General features: G+C 40.5%; 1 protein-coding gene and 1 pseudogene across 1 annotated transcript in view; both read left to right on the plus strand.

Annotated features, from left to right (window-relative positions):
* LOC121958974 (cell wall integrity and stress response component 1-like) overlaps positions 1 to 2852 on the plus strand; it is a 16443-nt gene extending 13591 nt beyond the window's left edge. The window contains exons 5-6 of the mRNA XM_042508159.1: positions 2694 to 2786; positions 2836 to 2852. Coding sequence (XP_042364093.1) covers positions 2694 to 2786; positions 2836 to 2852 — 110 coding nt within the window. The remainder of the gene's footprint in view (positions 1 to 2693; positions 2787 to 2835) is intronic.
* A 14-nt stretch (positions 2853 to 2866) lies between these two features.
* LOC121958975 overlaps positions 2867 to 18080 on the plus strand; it is an 87358-nt pseudogene continuing 72144 nt past the window's right edge.

Raw genomic sequence — 18080 nt, forward strand, 5'->3', positions numbered from 1 at the left:
TTTATTTTTTTGCTGATCCCAACCTGGGATATGTCAGTGAAGCAATGCAGTGACAGTGCACATAGTGGAAATAGCGTGTGTTTTCTCCCTATGGTAAAATATTACATCGTCAGTGAAAAGTAGCTAAATTAAAATTCACAGGCAAAAGCCCAAAATGAGACCAAGAAATAACACAAATAACACAAATAAATGCATGTTTGGAAAACCCTGAAATTAAAAAAAAAAAAATCATAAAACATTGGTGACATTTGTAAATTTAATATTGATATTACATTTGTTGAGGAGTGCTTTGTGACTCCTTCAGAGGACTCAAAATTTAAGACCCGGGATTGTGTTGTTCAGAGGTCGAGCAGGTCGACAAAGAAACGGAGGATTGGCAGTTACACTTTACATGTTTCAGTTGAATTACAAGCAAACAAAAAAAAGTCTTATCACAATATTTTTTTTCATATCAGTCAATATTGAAATCTATCACGATGTACATCAAATCAGTATTTCTGTCGAGCTTAAAGGTTCCTTTGACTCCTCAGTGAGATATGAAGATATCAGAGGGTTAATTTTGGTTTGTTTTTTGCCCTCATAGTTCACTGACACAGTGTCATGTGACCATGGTGTGTTGGAGTGTAATAAACATATGATTTATTATTATTTATTAAACTTTCCAGCATTATATAAAAATGAAAAGCTCCATCTAAACAAAAGCTTCAGGTAAATTGAAGCACATTGTGCTGATAATAGTCCAACCTCTCCTGACTGCAGGACTCTGACTTCAGCTTCTGTCAAACTTCTGTGCTATTAATCATTTTCCTCAGGAATTAAAAACTTTGGTGCTTTGAGGAGAAGCTGCGCTCTGTTTGTCTTCTCGCTGCGCTGTTGACCATCAGCTGTTTGATCCGCCATGATGAGATGCTGTGGCTGTCAAACACTCAGCTGTTCTAGAATAAAAGTCGTTCACTTTTTTACATGATTGATTAACACCTTTGCCCTCTTGGTGTTTTGGTGTGAGATTTTCCTCGGTGTCATGAGAAAGTGAGACAGAGCCCAAAAGTGTGAGATACACGGCAGATTGGATTATTTTTCGATTAATTGTCCAACACTGCTCCTTAAAAAATATTGTTCCCATTTTATTACATTACATTTTATTACAACTTGGCCACGGGTCCGGATAGGACAAAGTTTTGGTCCGGATCCGGATCTGGACCGCAGGCTGTCAGACATGTCTGCGCTGGAGCGGACATGTCCGATAGATCGTAAAATTCCTGGAGGGACAGTCTGTGGCGACCCAGTTCCTTCAAATATAAAAGCATAGCTGTAAAAAACATGCAGGGGTCCCACACTGTTTTATCTCTGAGCCTCCTCATGCAGATTTAATGCAGCAGCTCACGTCGTCAGCTGGCCTGCATCCTGACACCTGATAACACACACACACATACACACACACATACACAGAATGAATGGAAACAGGAAACCAGCAGAATAAGTCGGAGGTTCTGTGTTGAAAGTAAAGAGAAGCGCTCAAATTTGACTTTGTAATGTGACGTTTTGAAATCTCTTCAGTCGTCAGCGTCCGTCTCTGTAACCTGCGGCTGCTTTTTCATCTTCACCTTCTTATCTTTCATCTTTACATCTGACTGACGGGAGACTTTAGCCTTTGCTTTATTATTTATGACTCTCAGCAGAATCCTGTAACAGAAAATCCTCAAAGAAAAAACTTATACAATATGGTTTTAGTCCTTTGCAGATATATTATTATGCAATCAATTTTTGTTTCAATGCGGAAAATTATCACAAAAGTATATGTTAAATAATTAATTCTTAATATAAAAATAAAAAATTTAAAATAAATGAATAAAAATAAAAAAGAAATAAAAATTTCTGCACAGAATAATGGATTCCAACAACAGGAATAATAACAGATATGATGTTTATCACAACAGTATTTACCTATCATGATAATATAATATTTAGTTATCACTCAGCCCTTTAAAGATATGCAAATTATATATAACCCTTTATTTAATTCGGTTAGTCCCATTGAGATTGAGATCTCATTTACAAGCGAGAACTGAGTATATAATAAAACCATAAAACAAACAATTTAAAATGTACAATAATAATCATTGTAAATAAAATAATGCAAAATAATTTTAAAAAGAATCATAAATTAAAATAAAGTCATGTAATAAAATAATTAGTCAATTAAAACAATTTAAAATATCCAATATCAATCATTGTAAACAAAACAATGGAAAATAATTTTTTAAAACATCATAAATTAAAATAAAGCAATGTAATACAACAATGAGTCAATCAAAACAATGCAGAATATTAATCACTGTAAATAAAATAATGTAAAATTATTTAAAATAAAGCAATACAATACAAAAATGAATCAACTAAAACAACTTAAAACAGTCACAATTAGAATCAGTCAGGATTTTATCTAGATTATGTAATTATCTACATTTATGATAACATACATATTTACAAACTCTGAAAATCTGTTCTTTAAGGGGAAAAGTATTTGATTTATTGTATGTGATAAAATATGTCCTTTTTGTACCTGTTCAAGTGTGTGTCATGTACTCTGTGTGTGTGTGTGTGTGTGTGTGTGTGTGTGTGTGTGTGTGTGTATGTGGTGTACGGTGTACGGTGTACAGTAACAGCAGGGTGTCTCTGGTTTCTCTCTTCAGGTTCGGTGCAGCGAGACTTCTGGTCACCTGATCCGTCTCCGGTGTCGGGGGGGAAGAGGACAGGAGCAGGAGGTGGAGGAGGAGGTGGTGTCGGTGCGAGGAGCCTTCCCCTCGCTGATGGAGGCGGGGCGGCGTGGGGCAGCGACCGGGCGGCCCTGAGGAAAACAGTTTCGGTTGATGACCGACTGTTGCAGCCGACGGTGGGAGCGCAGCCGCACCTGAGACTGCTGAGTCGGCTGGAGAGAGGCAGGAGGAAGCTCCACAACATCCATGTGAGTTTATCCTTTAATCTGCAACTTTCTGACCTATTTATTTATTTATCTATCTATTTATTTATTTATACTTAATTAAGTAATGTTTGTGTTGGAAACAGCAACATCTTTGTTGTAGTCCAAACATGATGTTGTAGTCCAAACATAATGGCCTCACTTCGCCACAGAGGATGACAGCTTCAGATTTTGGGATAATATCTGAATGTTTGTTTCCAGAAGTAGTTGAAATCAGATCTGCACGTTAATTTGCGTCTTACGTAGTTAGATGTTTTAGGACTTACTCATTTCTTTCTATTTTTGTCTACACATAATCAGTTTAGTTCAGCAACACATGTTGCTGCTGGTGGCATCATACAATTCCTGCAGAGCATTTTTTGAATTTGCATCAGAGTCTTGTGTCCATTAGGCTCTGAACAAGGTCTGTCCTTCCAGTGCATTGCATTGATCTGGGATGTTAGGGGTTAACAATGTCTCTGTAAAGACGTGCAGAGCAGTCTCTGATTCATTGCTGAGTGAACCTCAATCACATCTCATCCACTTTATTCTCCTGCGAGCGGACATTAGCCAGAAGGATTGTTAGAAAAACAGCTCTCGATCAGTCGGGTCAGCCTCGCCCTGATGCCGGCTCTCCTCCCTCTCTTCGTCTTTCGGTTTCATTTCTCCCCTCTGGTCTGACTGGCCGCTCGGCCTATGCCATTGTTGTAGATCCTCTCGTGGTCTGCTGCGTTCAGTCCAAACTCCACACAGCTTTTCCAGATGTTGATAAGAACTTCTCTGTCGCAGAAAAGTCATCAGAGGGGCCATGGAGTCGAGAAAATATTTTTAAAAAAAGTAGCAAGAATTTGAGGAGCGACAGGCTGCTGCATGTGCATGCGCTGCTGCTGTCATAGCAACATCCATGTGCACAGTGTGGCTGGGAAATTAGATCTGAGAGGGTTAAAAAGGCTTTTCTTTCATTCAGAGTGGTTAGTACAACACATGGAAGTGATGCTGTTAAATAACCTCAATTCCAGCTCATCCAGTTTATCTCTCTGTACTGGAGACTGGTTTGTTTGTTTGATACCAGCTTTTATTTGAGAATCAACAGCGTATTCAGACACAGTTTCTTCTTTGCTGTTAGGTTTTTAATTGTCCTTTTAATTAATTTAATATTTTGTATTGTGTAATTTGCTCTTGTGTAACGCTATTTCATGTTGAGAGCTCGATTGTTTCAAAGAGGGATTGTTCCCTGTTGACTCTCGTAGGTTAAACTCTCTTGACTTCTCATCGTCAGGAATCGTTGGTTGGATGTAATCTGCTTGTGTTGTGTGTTTGTTTTCTGTCGCGTCGTACGGAGCGTTTTAACTCCGTTCTAACCCGGACTCATTGAACCTCTCCATTTACGCACTCATGTTTGCAGTGAGTCAGAGGCTGACACACAGCCGACTCTCAGGCCCGTCAGGCTGCACTACAGATGGATGAATGCATCGGCTCAAATTAGAAGCTTTTACCAAATTCAAAACTTGTTCTGCGCTCGGCTGCGAGCCGCTCTGAAGGACAAAGAACTGAAGAATTTGACGTCAGAGCCGTAATCACATTGAAAGCTCTGATGGCTCAGGAGCAAAAATACATACCGAGCTGCTGCACCTCCACATCACAAAAGAGCAGCAGAAGTTTTATTTAGACCACAGTTAATTCTCATGATGTTTTGTGATTACAGAGTAATGTATTTGCTGAAAACACTTTAATTCTGTTGTAATCTCAAGAAAACACAAGCCTATTGTTTTCCTAAAGAAACAAAAGGTTTTTTTCTCCAATGTCGTCTCTTACAGTGTTTTTTAACGTCATCAGAAGGATGAAGAAATGCTTTCTGCTCCAGCTTTAGTGTTTTCATCTAACAAAGGCCGGTTAAATGACGGGTAAAATTCTCGTCTTCACATATAATATTACAAAACACAACTAACAGAGAAAATAAAGTTATTGCAACTTGGCTTCTCTCAGCTTATGTACGTCATTTTTTAAGGGGATCTTTCTGATAACGTATACGCTTATGCAGTACTAATCGCTCTCAATCATCACTTATCACCCACTCTTAGTCGGGGAGCTCCCGTGCACAGTGCGCAGGCGAGGTCGTGACTTTAAAAAAATGTAGAAATCAGGTGCCAGACTGGAAGCAGCATGAATTTCATAAAGAACAGAAAAAATGCAAATATAAGGAGGCAAAACACAGAACAGACAAAGCTTTCACATTCGCTCGTAACCAACAAGTTCTGCACAGTTTACCTTGAAACAGAAATATAGTTTATTGCAGGAGATACTAAGAAATGTAGTTTTGTATAATTTTGTAGATGAATGTTACTGATAATCATTAATATATCCCAGGCTTTGATTATCAAAAAAATCTACTTGGCATGTAGTATACTGAAAATATTTAATTTTTTGTGTTGTTTTTTTAAAAATTTTAAAAACATGACAAAAACATCACAAGTTAAAGTGTTAAAATTCTGAAAATGAATGAATATTTAATTTTTTGATTAATGTAGAATATTTTTCATAGCGTTATTTTGAAAAGCGCATTTTGTGTGCAGAGCGATATGAGCGATATGACGCTGCACAAAATATAAATATACATAAAAATCAGTGTTGCTGCTAATCACTGACATATTCTAGGCTGGATAATTTGCATGCAGCATATTGAAAAATAATTTGTTTTTTGGTGTTTTTTCATCAAAAAACATAGTGTGTGTATGTGGAGTATAGCAGTCTGGAAACAGCACCATCGAAAGAGCAGACAGACTTCCAGCTGCTACGTGGAGACACATTTCTTTTTTTGGTGATATTTGTTGTACAAGTGAGTGGATCCCGCGTGATTTTTGTTGTTGTTGATGAATCAGCGATGCGGCTGTGATGTGGGCGGGACTGATGCATCTGATGAGTAAAACAACACAGTGTGTGACTGCTGAGTTGCTTTTTAAAGCGCCGAGTGGGTTTCAGGAGGATGTGACTGAGTTTTATTTTTGTGATTCTTTGAAGGTCGAGTTTGTCTTACATCATCTGTGGCAGATTGTCACTATTTTCTGTAATCTTCCATTTGTCCCTGTTGTTAGGGAGAAGCCTCCGTTACTGACTGTAGATCAGTAAGCTGATTTTTTTCAAGTTCGTTTTGAGCCAAATCTGCTTTTTATATCTACTTTTTCTTTTTAAGTATAAAGTGGAATCTGATGTGTTTCTGATTTGTCTCTATCAACGTTTTTGTGTCATTTTCTTAGATAGCTTTTGTTGAATGATTCCCCGCCAAAGCTGTGAAGATGAATTTCATCTCAGAAAAACAGCAAAGAGAATCAATGAGAGGAACAAAGAGAGGATAAATGAAAAGGACAATAAAGACGCAAAGACACAACAATGAGTGACAAAGACAGAATAAAAAGAAAGATTTTAATGAACTGTGTCAGTATACCCGACAGTATAACCAGAAAATCACTGAATTAGATTTTTATAGACGACTCAACCTCGGTTTCCAAAAAAGAAAATTCAAGACACAAAAACGACTGACTCTTGATCGAAGTAACTGTAAAAAACTGTTCTACGCGACAGAGAAAGTCGATAAAATCACGACTAAAATTACATAAAAACCCTCAAGTTTCAAAGGTTTAATATGGACTTTGAAACTATTTTGTAAAGCAAAATAATGGAATTTTAAACGTGATTAACCCTTTGAAACCTGGAGCGACATCACTTTTCTTATCTCGTGCCTTTCACAAGTATTTTAAAGCTTTGATTCTGTTTAGAAAACGAGATGAAGATAAAGGCGATGAGTACCTTGTAAGAAATGTTGCAAGAAATTGGTAGGTTTAAAAAAAAGGAGAAATGTTTAGGGAAGAAAGAACGAGGCTATGGAGAAAATGTACACATGATATTATGATTTCACAATTCCATATTTAAAAGTATGCTGCAGGATTATTGTAAGTTTTAAAAGTACTTTTCCCAAGTCTTGCTTTTTAAAAACTAATATTCAAGTCATAGTCTCGTACTTTCACTGAGTTTTGGTTCTTTTTTTCCATCTTTATCGCCCCTTCTTTGTGTTTTTGAAAGAAATCAAGATTATTTGCTCAGATTTCAAAGGGTTAATGAAAGATAAAAAAGTTTGACAGCTCCAGTTGTATTGCTCGGTGGTTGAAGTTGTGCTCCAACATTTTGTGCCGGTGCTCCTAAAAGTTTTAGCAGGCAGAATGAGTCCTACAAGTAAACGAGTAAGACAGGAGCCCCGACAGCACCGTCACATTTTCACCCCATTAGTGTTAAAAATAGCCAAAAACAGCAACCTTTTCTTCCCTCCGTCGCCCTGTAACAGTGAGTTTTCTGCTGTGACTGCAGAGCTTCAGTCTGTAACTTTGAACCTGATGGGAGTTTTATTGTTTGAGGGTTTTTCCCTCTGCACGGATCGAGGCAGTTTTGGAAAATCGTGCTTCAGTTCTTCCTGCGTCGAGGCTGTGTGGTAATAAAAGCAGCTATTTCACTGTTGACTGATGGCTCTGCTTCTCCTGTCGCCGCCTGCAGAGCCCGATTGATTTATTTCTGTCCTCCTCTAACTCGTTTTTCTGGATCTCTGAGCCTCGGCCGTCACTCTGAGCGACCGCAGTCCCGGTGAATCACGGTCCGAGCGCTGTGCGATCCGTGAGTCACTCAGAGGGAAAGTTGGTGAAACACATCATTACGGCACACCGGCTCTGTAATCTGCAGTCATTTCCCACGTTTCCTCCCGCTCGCTGCTTTTCTGAGTCCGTGAAACGCTCCACCAGATAACAGTGATTACAGGAAAAGTTCACTTTTGACCTGCTGATCGGTGACGTCGTGTTTGGAGCCAGATGCCAACAAATCTGTAGATACACCACCACCAAAACTGTGACAGAAATGTGCATCCTTTTCATCAGATTAACCCTTTAAAACCTGAGCAAAAATGGCTTGATTTATTTCACAAACATGGAAAGAAAGCAAAGAGCAACTTAACAAGAAATGATCCCAAAATCAGTAAGATTAGTAAAAAGTCACAGTAATATTACCTAAAAAAAAAAAGCAAAATTAGAAAAAAATGTAAAACTGAATAAATAAATAAGGAAATCACCTGGAAAAAGTAACGCCAGAAAATGTCTGGGACGCCCAACATCTATATTTGTATATATGTGTGTATATATACACATACAAAAAAAACAAAAAAATGTAATTGGTGTAAAAAAAGACTAAAACCTAAACGGAATTGGTGTAAAAAGATCAGAAATGTTACTTTTAGGCCATATCGCTCAGCCCTAGCCTGAACCGAAACTGTGTGTTTGTGTGTGATCGGGGTTTTTGGGTCCGATCAGCTCTTAAACAAACTGAAAGAGTCTCTTCCTTCTCTCAGATTTTCCTCGTGTCCTCGTCATCGTCTCACCTGCAGCTACCAGCTAAAACCGCGTTTGTCAGCGCGAGGTGTTCACGTTCTCACCGCGTATTTTCTTTTTATGAATGCTAGTTTTTGTGTTGATGTGTGTGCGTCATTTTGACATCAGTCTCTGTTGTTTTGTGTATTCAAAGCGTCCTAGACTGCAACTTCCTGCTCCGTACATGCAAAGCAGAGAAAGCAGAGAATATAATACATTTTGTGATCTGTGAGTCACGTTTTTATGCTGTCAGTGTTTCCGTTTCACCTTGAAGGGAGATGAGCTTTTATTGTTTTTGAGTCAGTTATCAGAATAGTTTTGTGTTGTTTCTCGGCTGAATATTTCTGTTCGTAATGAAGAAAGTTTCTCAGCAGGGGGTGTGAATTTCGGAGCAGAACAGGAGCAGACGCGTGGCATTGTTAAAGCTTTCGGTGAAGGTTTATAAGTTGAAGACGTTTAAAAACAGAAGTGCAGCTGGCGTCCTCTCAGCCCGCTGACATTCTGCTCCGTCGTCTCAGTAAATAATAAATCTCCAGGCAACGCAGGCAGCCAAGTGACAGCGCAGAGACAGAGACATCCCGCTGTCTTCGTCCCGTCACTCTGTGGAAAATCCTCCCAGCAGCTCCTGGGGGTGTTTACCTCTCCGCCGCCGTAAAACAGAGACACAGTTATCTTTGTGGAAAGTTTGTCTGCAGGGCGGAGGGACGCAGCAGGTGGGGGACAGCAGCAGAGCGGCGTTGCATTATGCAGGACGGTGTCACTTCATCACAGAGCCGCTGCAGCTCGTTAAAACCCTCCGGAGACTCGGCTTCGGCTCCACCTGCACCAACATGATCAATACACTTTCTGTCCACATGTGACTCCCAATGCCACATTTCACCGCTGCTCTCCGTTTAAATGATTCCCCGTTCACAAGTCCACGTTTTCCTGCAGATATTCCTCCAGTTTGGTTTCAGCTCCACCAAACCGAGTCTCCTGAGAAACACGTCATCTCCCCGAGGCTGTTTTTATTTCTCCCTCTGAAGGCGTCGCTGCATAATTTATACGCTAAATCAACACGAGGCCTCACAACGGAAACAGACGGTGCACATTGTTTTGTGTTTTTGATTGTTGTGTGACAGATGAGTAATTATTTTTGGTTGGCTTTGAGAGAAAATACTCAGCGTGATGACGCTGCGAAAGCTGAGCCAGGTTTTGCCAAACTTTAGGACACCTGGACCTCGTCCTTGAAGTTCGTCCTAAGGAGTCTTGTGGAAATGGCAAAAAACCCCACTTTGTCCACTTTGCATGTAGTATGTTGAACTTTTTGATTAGGACTGATGTTGGTTAAAAAAATAAACTCAATAAAAAGAGACAATATAATATTAATATATAATATATTTTAAAGCTTGTTTTGAAAGGTGCATTTAGTGCGCAGAGCGGTACGAGTGTGTGTGTGTGTGTGTGTGTGTGTGTGTGTGTGAAATTAAAGAAAAGTTCACATTTATTCTTTAAACTTTGAAACTTGAACAGTTTTACATTTTCAGTTTCTGCAGGAGGAGAGCTGCTGCACCTGATTCTGCAGTTTACAAACAAACAAACAAACAAACAAACAGTCTGTGTGTGTGTGTGTGTGTGTGTGTGTGTGTGTGTGTGTGTGTGTGTGTGTGTGTGTGTGTGTGTTTCAGATATTTCAGCTGTTTGTCTCCAACAGCTCCAGCAGGGGGAGAGCTCCTCTTCTTCTCCTCTGCTCACCACCTCACCTCCTAACACCTTCTCCTCCTTTCCTTACCTCCTCTCCTCACCTCCTCCTCCTCCTTTCCTTTCTGTCCTCACAACCTCACCTCTTCTTCTCTCCTTCTCTTCTCCTCTCCTCTACTCTCCTCGTCTCCTGTCCTTCTCCCCTTCCTCTCTCTTTTACTCTTTTCTCCTTTCATCATTCCTCCACTTCTTTCCTTCCCTCCTCTCCTCTTCTCAACACCTCAACTCTCCTCCTTCCCTCCTTGTCTCCGTCCTCATCTCCTCTCCTGCCCCTCTCTTTTCTTCACCTCCTCTCGTCCTCTCCTCTCCTCCTCCTTTCTTTCTGTTCTCTCTTCACTTCCCTACCTCTTCTCCTCCTCCCCTCCTTTATTCATGCTTTTCCTCCTCTCCTCTCCTCTCCTCTCCTCTCCTCTCCTCTCCTCTCCTCTCCTCCTGTGTTTTGTTTTTGGCTCTCAGGTCCAGTAAATAAATAATTTTAGGTCATATTCTTTTTTTTTCCTCTGAGGATTTTAAATCTGCGGTGGAAAGTTTGAGCCGAGCCGCGACAATTTAATCAGTGTCTCTGAGCCGCCAGCTGTCGGCGTGCGCCTCCTCCATCAGTGTTTTACTGCCGGAGGAGATCCAGGCAGTAAATTGACCTGCTGATGCAGACAGATACTGTGAAACACATGATTAATCTGAGAAAAGACGACTTTCTTGAGGAGCGCTGTGTGCGTGCGTGCGTGCGTGCGCGTGCGTGCGTGCGTGTTCGTGGCAGAAGCGATAAGCTCGTGGCAGAGGAGGCGGTCATCGTTCATCTTTCTAATAGATGTGCTGACCCCGGTTGTCGCTCTTCCTGAGTCAACAGGTGCATTTCCACAGAATTCCGACGCTGAAAAACACTCGAGGCGAAATCGCCTGAATCAGGACAGACGAGAGTTATGATACACCTTTAATTTATTTTCTTTTTTATCGAGGACACCGCGGCTCCCACGCTTTTACAGCAAAGCAACGTCTGCACAAGAAGCCTCGCCGCTCTCTGATTATTTTCATTGATAGTTTGAGGAGGTCCTGAAGAGATGAGCTCTAACACGATTGACCAATAAAAAGGAGAAAATCTGAACGAAAATTTGTTACCATTGCAAATGAGATGAAATGCGTCAGAATTTGCATGGTTTTTCTTTGCTTTAATCCTTTAAAACCCAAAGAAATTGACCAGAATTTTTAATCAAGAACATAAGAAGAAGGAATGACCCAAAATATGGAAAAGAATTTAAGTTTCCAGAAAATTAACTGCAAGTTTGCAAAAAAGGAAAAAAGTAAAAACAAAAAAGAAAATGACCTGCAAAAAGTGCCAAAAATTAAAAAAAAAAAAAAGAAGCAATAATAATAAAATAACATAATTTTAAGTACGTTAAAAATTGTACTTCTTTGTTGATTTTTTCCCTCTACATTAAAAAAAAACAAACAATACTTTTCACATATTTTTTGGGCATTTTTGTCTTTAATTGATGGTCAGCACAAGTGTGAAGGGGGGAGAGAGAGGTGGGATGACATGCAGCAAAGGGCCGAGGCTGGAATCGAACCCGCGGCCGCTGCAGCGAGGACACAGCCTCTATACGTGGGGCACCCGCTCTATCCACTGAGCCACCGGGCGCCTCTTCTTGTCACCTTTTAATTAATTTCTTGCGTGACATAATTGCTCATTGCCTTTTTTCCCGCGTTTTACTAAATAAATAATCTGCTCAGGTTCCAAAGGGTTAAATGCTCGTAAAAAGTCTCTGAAAGCAACAAAAGTGATGGAAACAGCTGCACATTTCATTTTCCTAGAAAGCACGACATGACCTGCTCCGTCTGTGATTGGCTGCTGCTCGCTGTTAGTTGGTTCGGTAACTTTTGGGCAGGAGGACTGCCTCTGATTGGCTTACCACTGCAGGGCGGGTCATGCTATCCCTAGAAAATTAATGTTTAAATTAATACAATTTTTAAAAACATCTTTTCCTGCAGGATTTAGTGACGCACCTCCATGAACTCTGCCTGTCTCGGTCCAAGCGGCGCTCGATCATTTTAAATTAGAGACACTGAGTAAGTAACAGCAGGCGGCTTTCTGTTAAAGATTTGAACAAAACTTAAGCAATATTTTCCAAATGTCTGTTAAACGTAACGTGGAGCGGACTGTTTTTCCACTGAGTGATGCTGCACGACTGCTCCTGTGATAACATCCCAGTAACCATGGCGATGGATGTTCAAAACATTAGCAGCTTTATTTCTATTGCAGCCACCAAACTAGCCTAATTATTTCCAATCCAAGGCCACGTAGGCGTGTTATGCTGCTACTCAAAACAACTCGGACAACAAACTGCAGACCTTAATTAAAGGATTTACAAATATTAAACCTAAAGCAGCACGAGCTTCAAGAGGATTCAATTATAATTCGGAAAATAATAATAAGAACGATTATTATTATTAGAGTAATGATTGATCAAAATTAGTAGATTTAGAGTATTTTTTAATGTCCAGAGAAATAATAATAATAAACTAATAAAATATTTGATATTTTAAGCACTTTTTTCAAGTCATTTTCTTTTTTACTTTTTTGTCTTTCACTTAGATTTTTTTCTCTTCTAATTTTCGGGGGGTAATTTTCTTGTAGTTAATTTTTTACATTACATTTTGCATCTTTTTTTTTTAAAGTTTACCAATTTGCGTAGGTTTCAAAGGGTAAAACAATTAATTAATTTCATAATTTGATAATTCCATGAATCCATGATAATATAATAATCATTATATTATAATTTTTGTTGACTGATGGGTTGATCAGAGGGCGGGCGGACTGACGGTCCATTAGTGACGGACGAGGTGACGCGAGGTGAGAAGATGGCAGCCGGCGCCTGTTTTCTGTCACGGGGGCCACATGGAATAGAAATACATGTTCCATACATAGAGTCCAGCACAGGAGGGATTTGTGCGCGTCCTGTTTACTCGTACATTTTTCTCAGGCCCGTCTTTGTACACAAACACTCACAAACAGCGGCACAGTGGTGTATTAAGCTGCCGTGCTCCCGCGGGGCTAATCATATCAGGCACAAGTCAAGCAAGTCTTTCTGAACATCCATTAAGCTGCTGCGCTGCACCAAATCCTCCATGAATCACCCCACCGTGAAATATTAGCTCCATAAATTCAGCCTGCCATCTTATTAAGACTAATCCCTTAAAAAAACATGCTGCGGAGCGGATGATTGGTGCCTCTGCCCCTCCACCTCCCTCCACCTGAGGAGTGTGTGTGTGTGTGTGTGTGTGTGTGTGTGTGTGTGTGTGATATGAGAGGGCTGCGTAAACAAATGAGGAGGGCTGCAGCCGCTGATGTGTGACTGCAGACTGAAGCTGAAGGATTCCTGCGCTCCGTCAGGCTCTGCAGAGCTCAAACTCCAGCAGCTAAACACACAACTGAGAGTGAGAGACTCACGATTACTCTCATTATCCATCAACCCCGCAAACGATCCTGTAATGAATCAGTTAACTGTTTGACCCCTTAAAGCCCGAGAAAACTGGCGAATCGGCTAGACTTTTTTCCAAAAACACAGGAAGAAGGCACTGAGAAGCTTAAGAAGAAATATCCCAAAATTTAGCATTAAAAAAAAAGAAAAAAGAAAGTAAAATATTTATTTTTGCAAAAACATGGGAAGAGGGTATTGAGCAGCTTAAGAATAAGCCTAAAAAACAGCAAAATAAAAGCAATGTAAAAATGTTTTCTCCAAAATAATGGGAAGAAGGCATTGAGCAGCTGAAAAAAGAGGAAGCCAAAGAAAAGAAAAGATTAATTAGTCGGAAAAGTATTTTAAGTCTTCAGCCACGTTTGAATGTTTAGTAAAACACTGTGATGAGGCGCTGCAGAAATTTGACTTTTTGATGCCAACGTTTAGGATTTAATCACCTTGAATATTTAAATAGTTTCTTGGTTGTGAGGTTGTGGACAACAAGACAGTCGAACAACTTGAACGGGTTTAAAGATACAGACTGTCACTGTTCTGTAAAATTAAGACCAGGATCCCTCTGACTGTTGTGCGTGTTGATAATTGGCTGTGAAACCAGTAAGTAAATGATTAATGACTCATGTTTTTTGGTTCCCTTCATGCATATTTATCACTTTATAAACATGAAGCTGTCAGATTTCTGCTTGATCTCCAGGGACGATGACATTCGTCATCAGAAATGAATCACATAATAAATGAACAAACATTTGACTGATAATCAAAATTGATGATTAATTTTCTGAACAAATATCAGTCATAAAATATCAGTATAGTTTTTTATTTCAAACATAAAGGCACTAGTGAACCCTTTGAAACCTAAACAAACTGGCTTGATTTCTGTTGAAAACATGGGAAGAAGGCAATGAGCAACAGTTGAAAGAAACATTTTTTATCAAATTGCTCATTGCCTTGTTTCCCATGTTTTTGAACGAAATCACAGAAATGTGCTCATGTTTGAACAGTTTAAACACTTGTGAAAGGCGTCTGGAAGCAGCACAAGAAAAATTATGTTGATCCAGGTCTCAAGGGGTTAAAATAATGAAGTACTTCTGTGTAAAACTAATAAAATGTAAGTACCAAGACAAAACTACAATGGATAAAAAAAATCTGAGTGTAATAAGTGTTTCAGAGAAAATGCATAAAGCTTTAAAAAACTAATTTCAGTATTGGTGTAGTTCATTTAAAAAACAGAGAAAAATTATCATGAAGAAAGTTATAAAGTTCAGAAAGAAGAGTTTAAAAAAATGAGAAAGATGAACCTCTTTCTTGGATGATTGGGAACAACACGATTCCTGAAATACCTGGAGTTCGTCCCACACCAGCTGCTGGAGGAGACTCCAACACAAAAAGTTTTATGGAAAAAAGAGACGATTTTTCTTCGACAGCAACTCGCTGAACTCCAACTGACATTTCAGCGTTCCCACATATTCAGTAAGTCGCTTATTTATGGGAATATTTTGAAACAAACATGAATCCTAATTTTTGGTTCTGTAAGATGCATAGTTTTGGTCGACAGTGGACCTGAGCTCTAAATCAGAGCTTAAAGGTGTATGACAGTGTCTCTGCTCTGTGACTGAACGTTTAAGGGAGATTAATGTGATTTTCCACCTCACTGCGCGGCGAGTTTTACTGCTGCTGCTGTTAGCGGAAAGATAAAACCTCCAGTGTCTCCAAAGGGAGCAGCTGTGTGAACTCTGATAAATGTCCTCAAGTGATGTCACTTGAGTCAGCGTTGATTAAAGTTCATGAGGACAACTTTTTCAAGAAAAGCGCTTCTTTACAGTTATTTATATTTAGCTTTATTTGCAGTTATAGATATTTATACTTGATGCAGATTTTGACATTTGGCTCTGTTCTGGGATCTACCTGCCCTTCCACGTGCTTTCGTGGAAAGCGTTAAGCGGGAACAGCACACGTTCCTGCCCTTCCTGTGCATGTGAGGAAAGCCTGAGGCAGGGAGAGAAGCAGCAAAATGCTCAATGCTCAATTTTTCAAAGTACAAAAATCTGGAGTCAGAGAGAAATGACACCCGCTGCTCATCTCTGCTGCACAACACAGTAGCTGCTATAAGCACAACACGCCATAATCTACCACACATCTGTCAGAGGGAGAGCTGCATTGTGGGTAATGTAGGCACCAGGTTTTAAAAAGGAAGAAGAATGTGCAGAACAAAAAAGACATTTCTGGTTCTGCAAAGGGCTGGGTGATTTAAAATCATATCTTAATATTTCAATAAATGTTGTGATACACCATAAATCTCGATATTTTGAAATCTCCTCTAAACTACTGACATACAAATTTATTAAATGAACTTCAGTTACAAATAAAGTAGCTGCTGCCATATAAATAAAGTTACATAAACTACTACTACTTCTTCTAACTTTATAGTAGGAGATACAGATTTCATCTGCAAAAATCTGTTTATTGAGAGAAGAGGGTCCTTAAAAGACCACCAACAGACAAAAAAACACTAAAAACTTCACCATCTTCCTCGCCTCACTCCTCGTAAAGACCAGTGGTCTGTCCTCTGGTGTGCAGTGACCAGCACAGCCTGATGGGGGCGCTCCTGCGGCTCATGTCAGCGTACACGGTGTTCACACGCAGCTCCGCTCTGACCGCCGCCAAAGTCCAGCGAGCGTCACCCAGCCGATGCCCACGCCAGTCAGCTTGTCACTCACCCGGTGGGCGAGCCGGCCGGCCAGCGCTCAGAGGTGCCAGAGCCGGCGACCGCTGCCAGGAGGGACGGCCCAGCCTCCCCCGTCCGCAGGCTCGCCGCCCGGCACATGAATGCTGGCATTGGTGCGCTAATTAACCCGCGGAGAGGCCAACAAGCCCGCTACAGTTCAGCCTCGGACTAATATCAAAATAAAGCCTTGTTCAAATTAGCAAGGTGAAGTGAGAAGTAGAGGGGGGAGAGGGGGGAGGGGGAGGGGGAGGGGGAGGGGGAGGGGGAGTCAGCTGTCTGCGGTCAGACCAGATCGAGTGTGTGTGTGTGTGTGTGTGTGTGTGTGTGTGTGTGTGTGTCAGAGTGAGAGGTTATATTAGTTCAAATTAGTGGTACAGTGGTGAAGCTTGCCAGGTAGATTGACTTGTGTGTGTGTGTGTGTGTGTGTGTGTGTGTGTGTGTGTGTGTGTGTGTGTGTGTGTGTGTACAGATTGTGCAGCACTTACGTGACAAAATGAAGTCTACATTAAAGCTGCGTATCTGTGGCTGACGTGATGACGGTTAATTATTTACACTATAAATAATATCTTTACGCGCACTGATTGACTCTCCTCTCCTCACCTGTGTACATACAAGAGCCGTGCAGAAATAAAATCCAGTCCGTGTTCTCGTGACGTTCTCCAGATGTCCGTTCCTAAGTTCGGATAAGAAGAGAACTTGAAACTGTCAGAGATGATTATTCAAATAGGGTTCAAGTTGATTTTAGTTTTTTTTTTTGACAGCTAAATCTTGTTTGATGCATCTGATCTGGGTATTTGTTGCTCTTTTGTGTAACAAAAGTGTATTGTGATGGTAATCTGAACCTCAAGGCTGCAGGATTATTTTTATGCTTTTGCGCCGGGCGTGTTCAGGTTGTCGGCCTCATTCTCAGGAAAACATCTCAAGGGAATTTCTTGAAATTTGGCACAAACATCCATTCAAGCTCAACAATAACCTGGTTCGATTGTGATGGTCATGGGTCAGTGTGACGGGGCTCCCAGGCTCATGAAACTGCTGGAGAAGTTATAAAATTTAAAAAAAAAAAAAAAAAATCCAGGCCTGGAAAAGTTATAAAAATATATTGTTCTGGCTAATATTTAAATTATATTCATGAAATACCCAAAACATGTCTAACATTGTGCAAAATCCTCAGCGCAGCGGCCTTGGTGTTTTGTGAAGTACCCCTTTGTGTCGGCGTCGTCTGTTTTCACATGCAGCCACTTGGCAGCAGGATTGTCTGACCTGCGAGTTAAAATAGTGAACACGAGCAGTTTTCTTATCCACAAATGTCTGGGAAGTGTCTTTAAAGGCCCACCCATTTTACACTCTAAAAAAGTCATGGAAATGGAGTGAAATGTATGGAAAATACATAGATTAGTTAAAACAGTCTGTTTAAAATGTGTTGGAAACCTGCTGTGACCTCTTTTGTCTTATTCTTGTGAATATATGAAAAACACCTGTGGAGGCTGTGGCTCGAGAGTCAGAGCAGGTCATCCTCTAACGGGAAGGTTGGCGGTTCGATCCCCGGCTCCTCCAGTCAACATGTCGAAGTGTCCTTGGACAAGATACTGAACCCCACATTGGGTTTCTGTGTGTGTGTGAGGCTTCCAGGTAGCATGTGATCACCGCGAACTCTCATTGGGCAAGAACGCATACGTGAACGAGCTTTGATCAGGCCCAAAAAATCAGGCCCGAAATTATATGAATGCGAACAGTTTCTGTCCAAGCCCCACCCACAGAAGCCTCAATGGAAAAACCTGCTG

The sequence above is a fragment of the Plectropomus leopardus genome, chromosome 19, assembly GCF_008729295.1.
Source record: "Plectropomus leopardus isolate mb chromosome 19, YSFRI_Pleo_2.0, whole genome shotgun sequence".
In the NCBI taxonomy this organism is placed as follows: Eukaryota; Metazoa; Chordata; class Actinopteri; order Perciformes; family Serranidae; genus Plectropomus; species Plectropomus leopardus.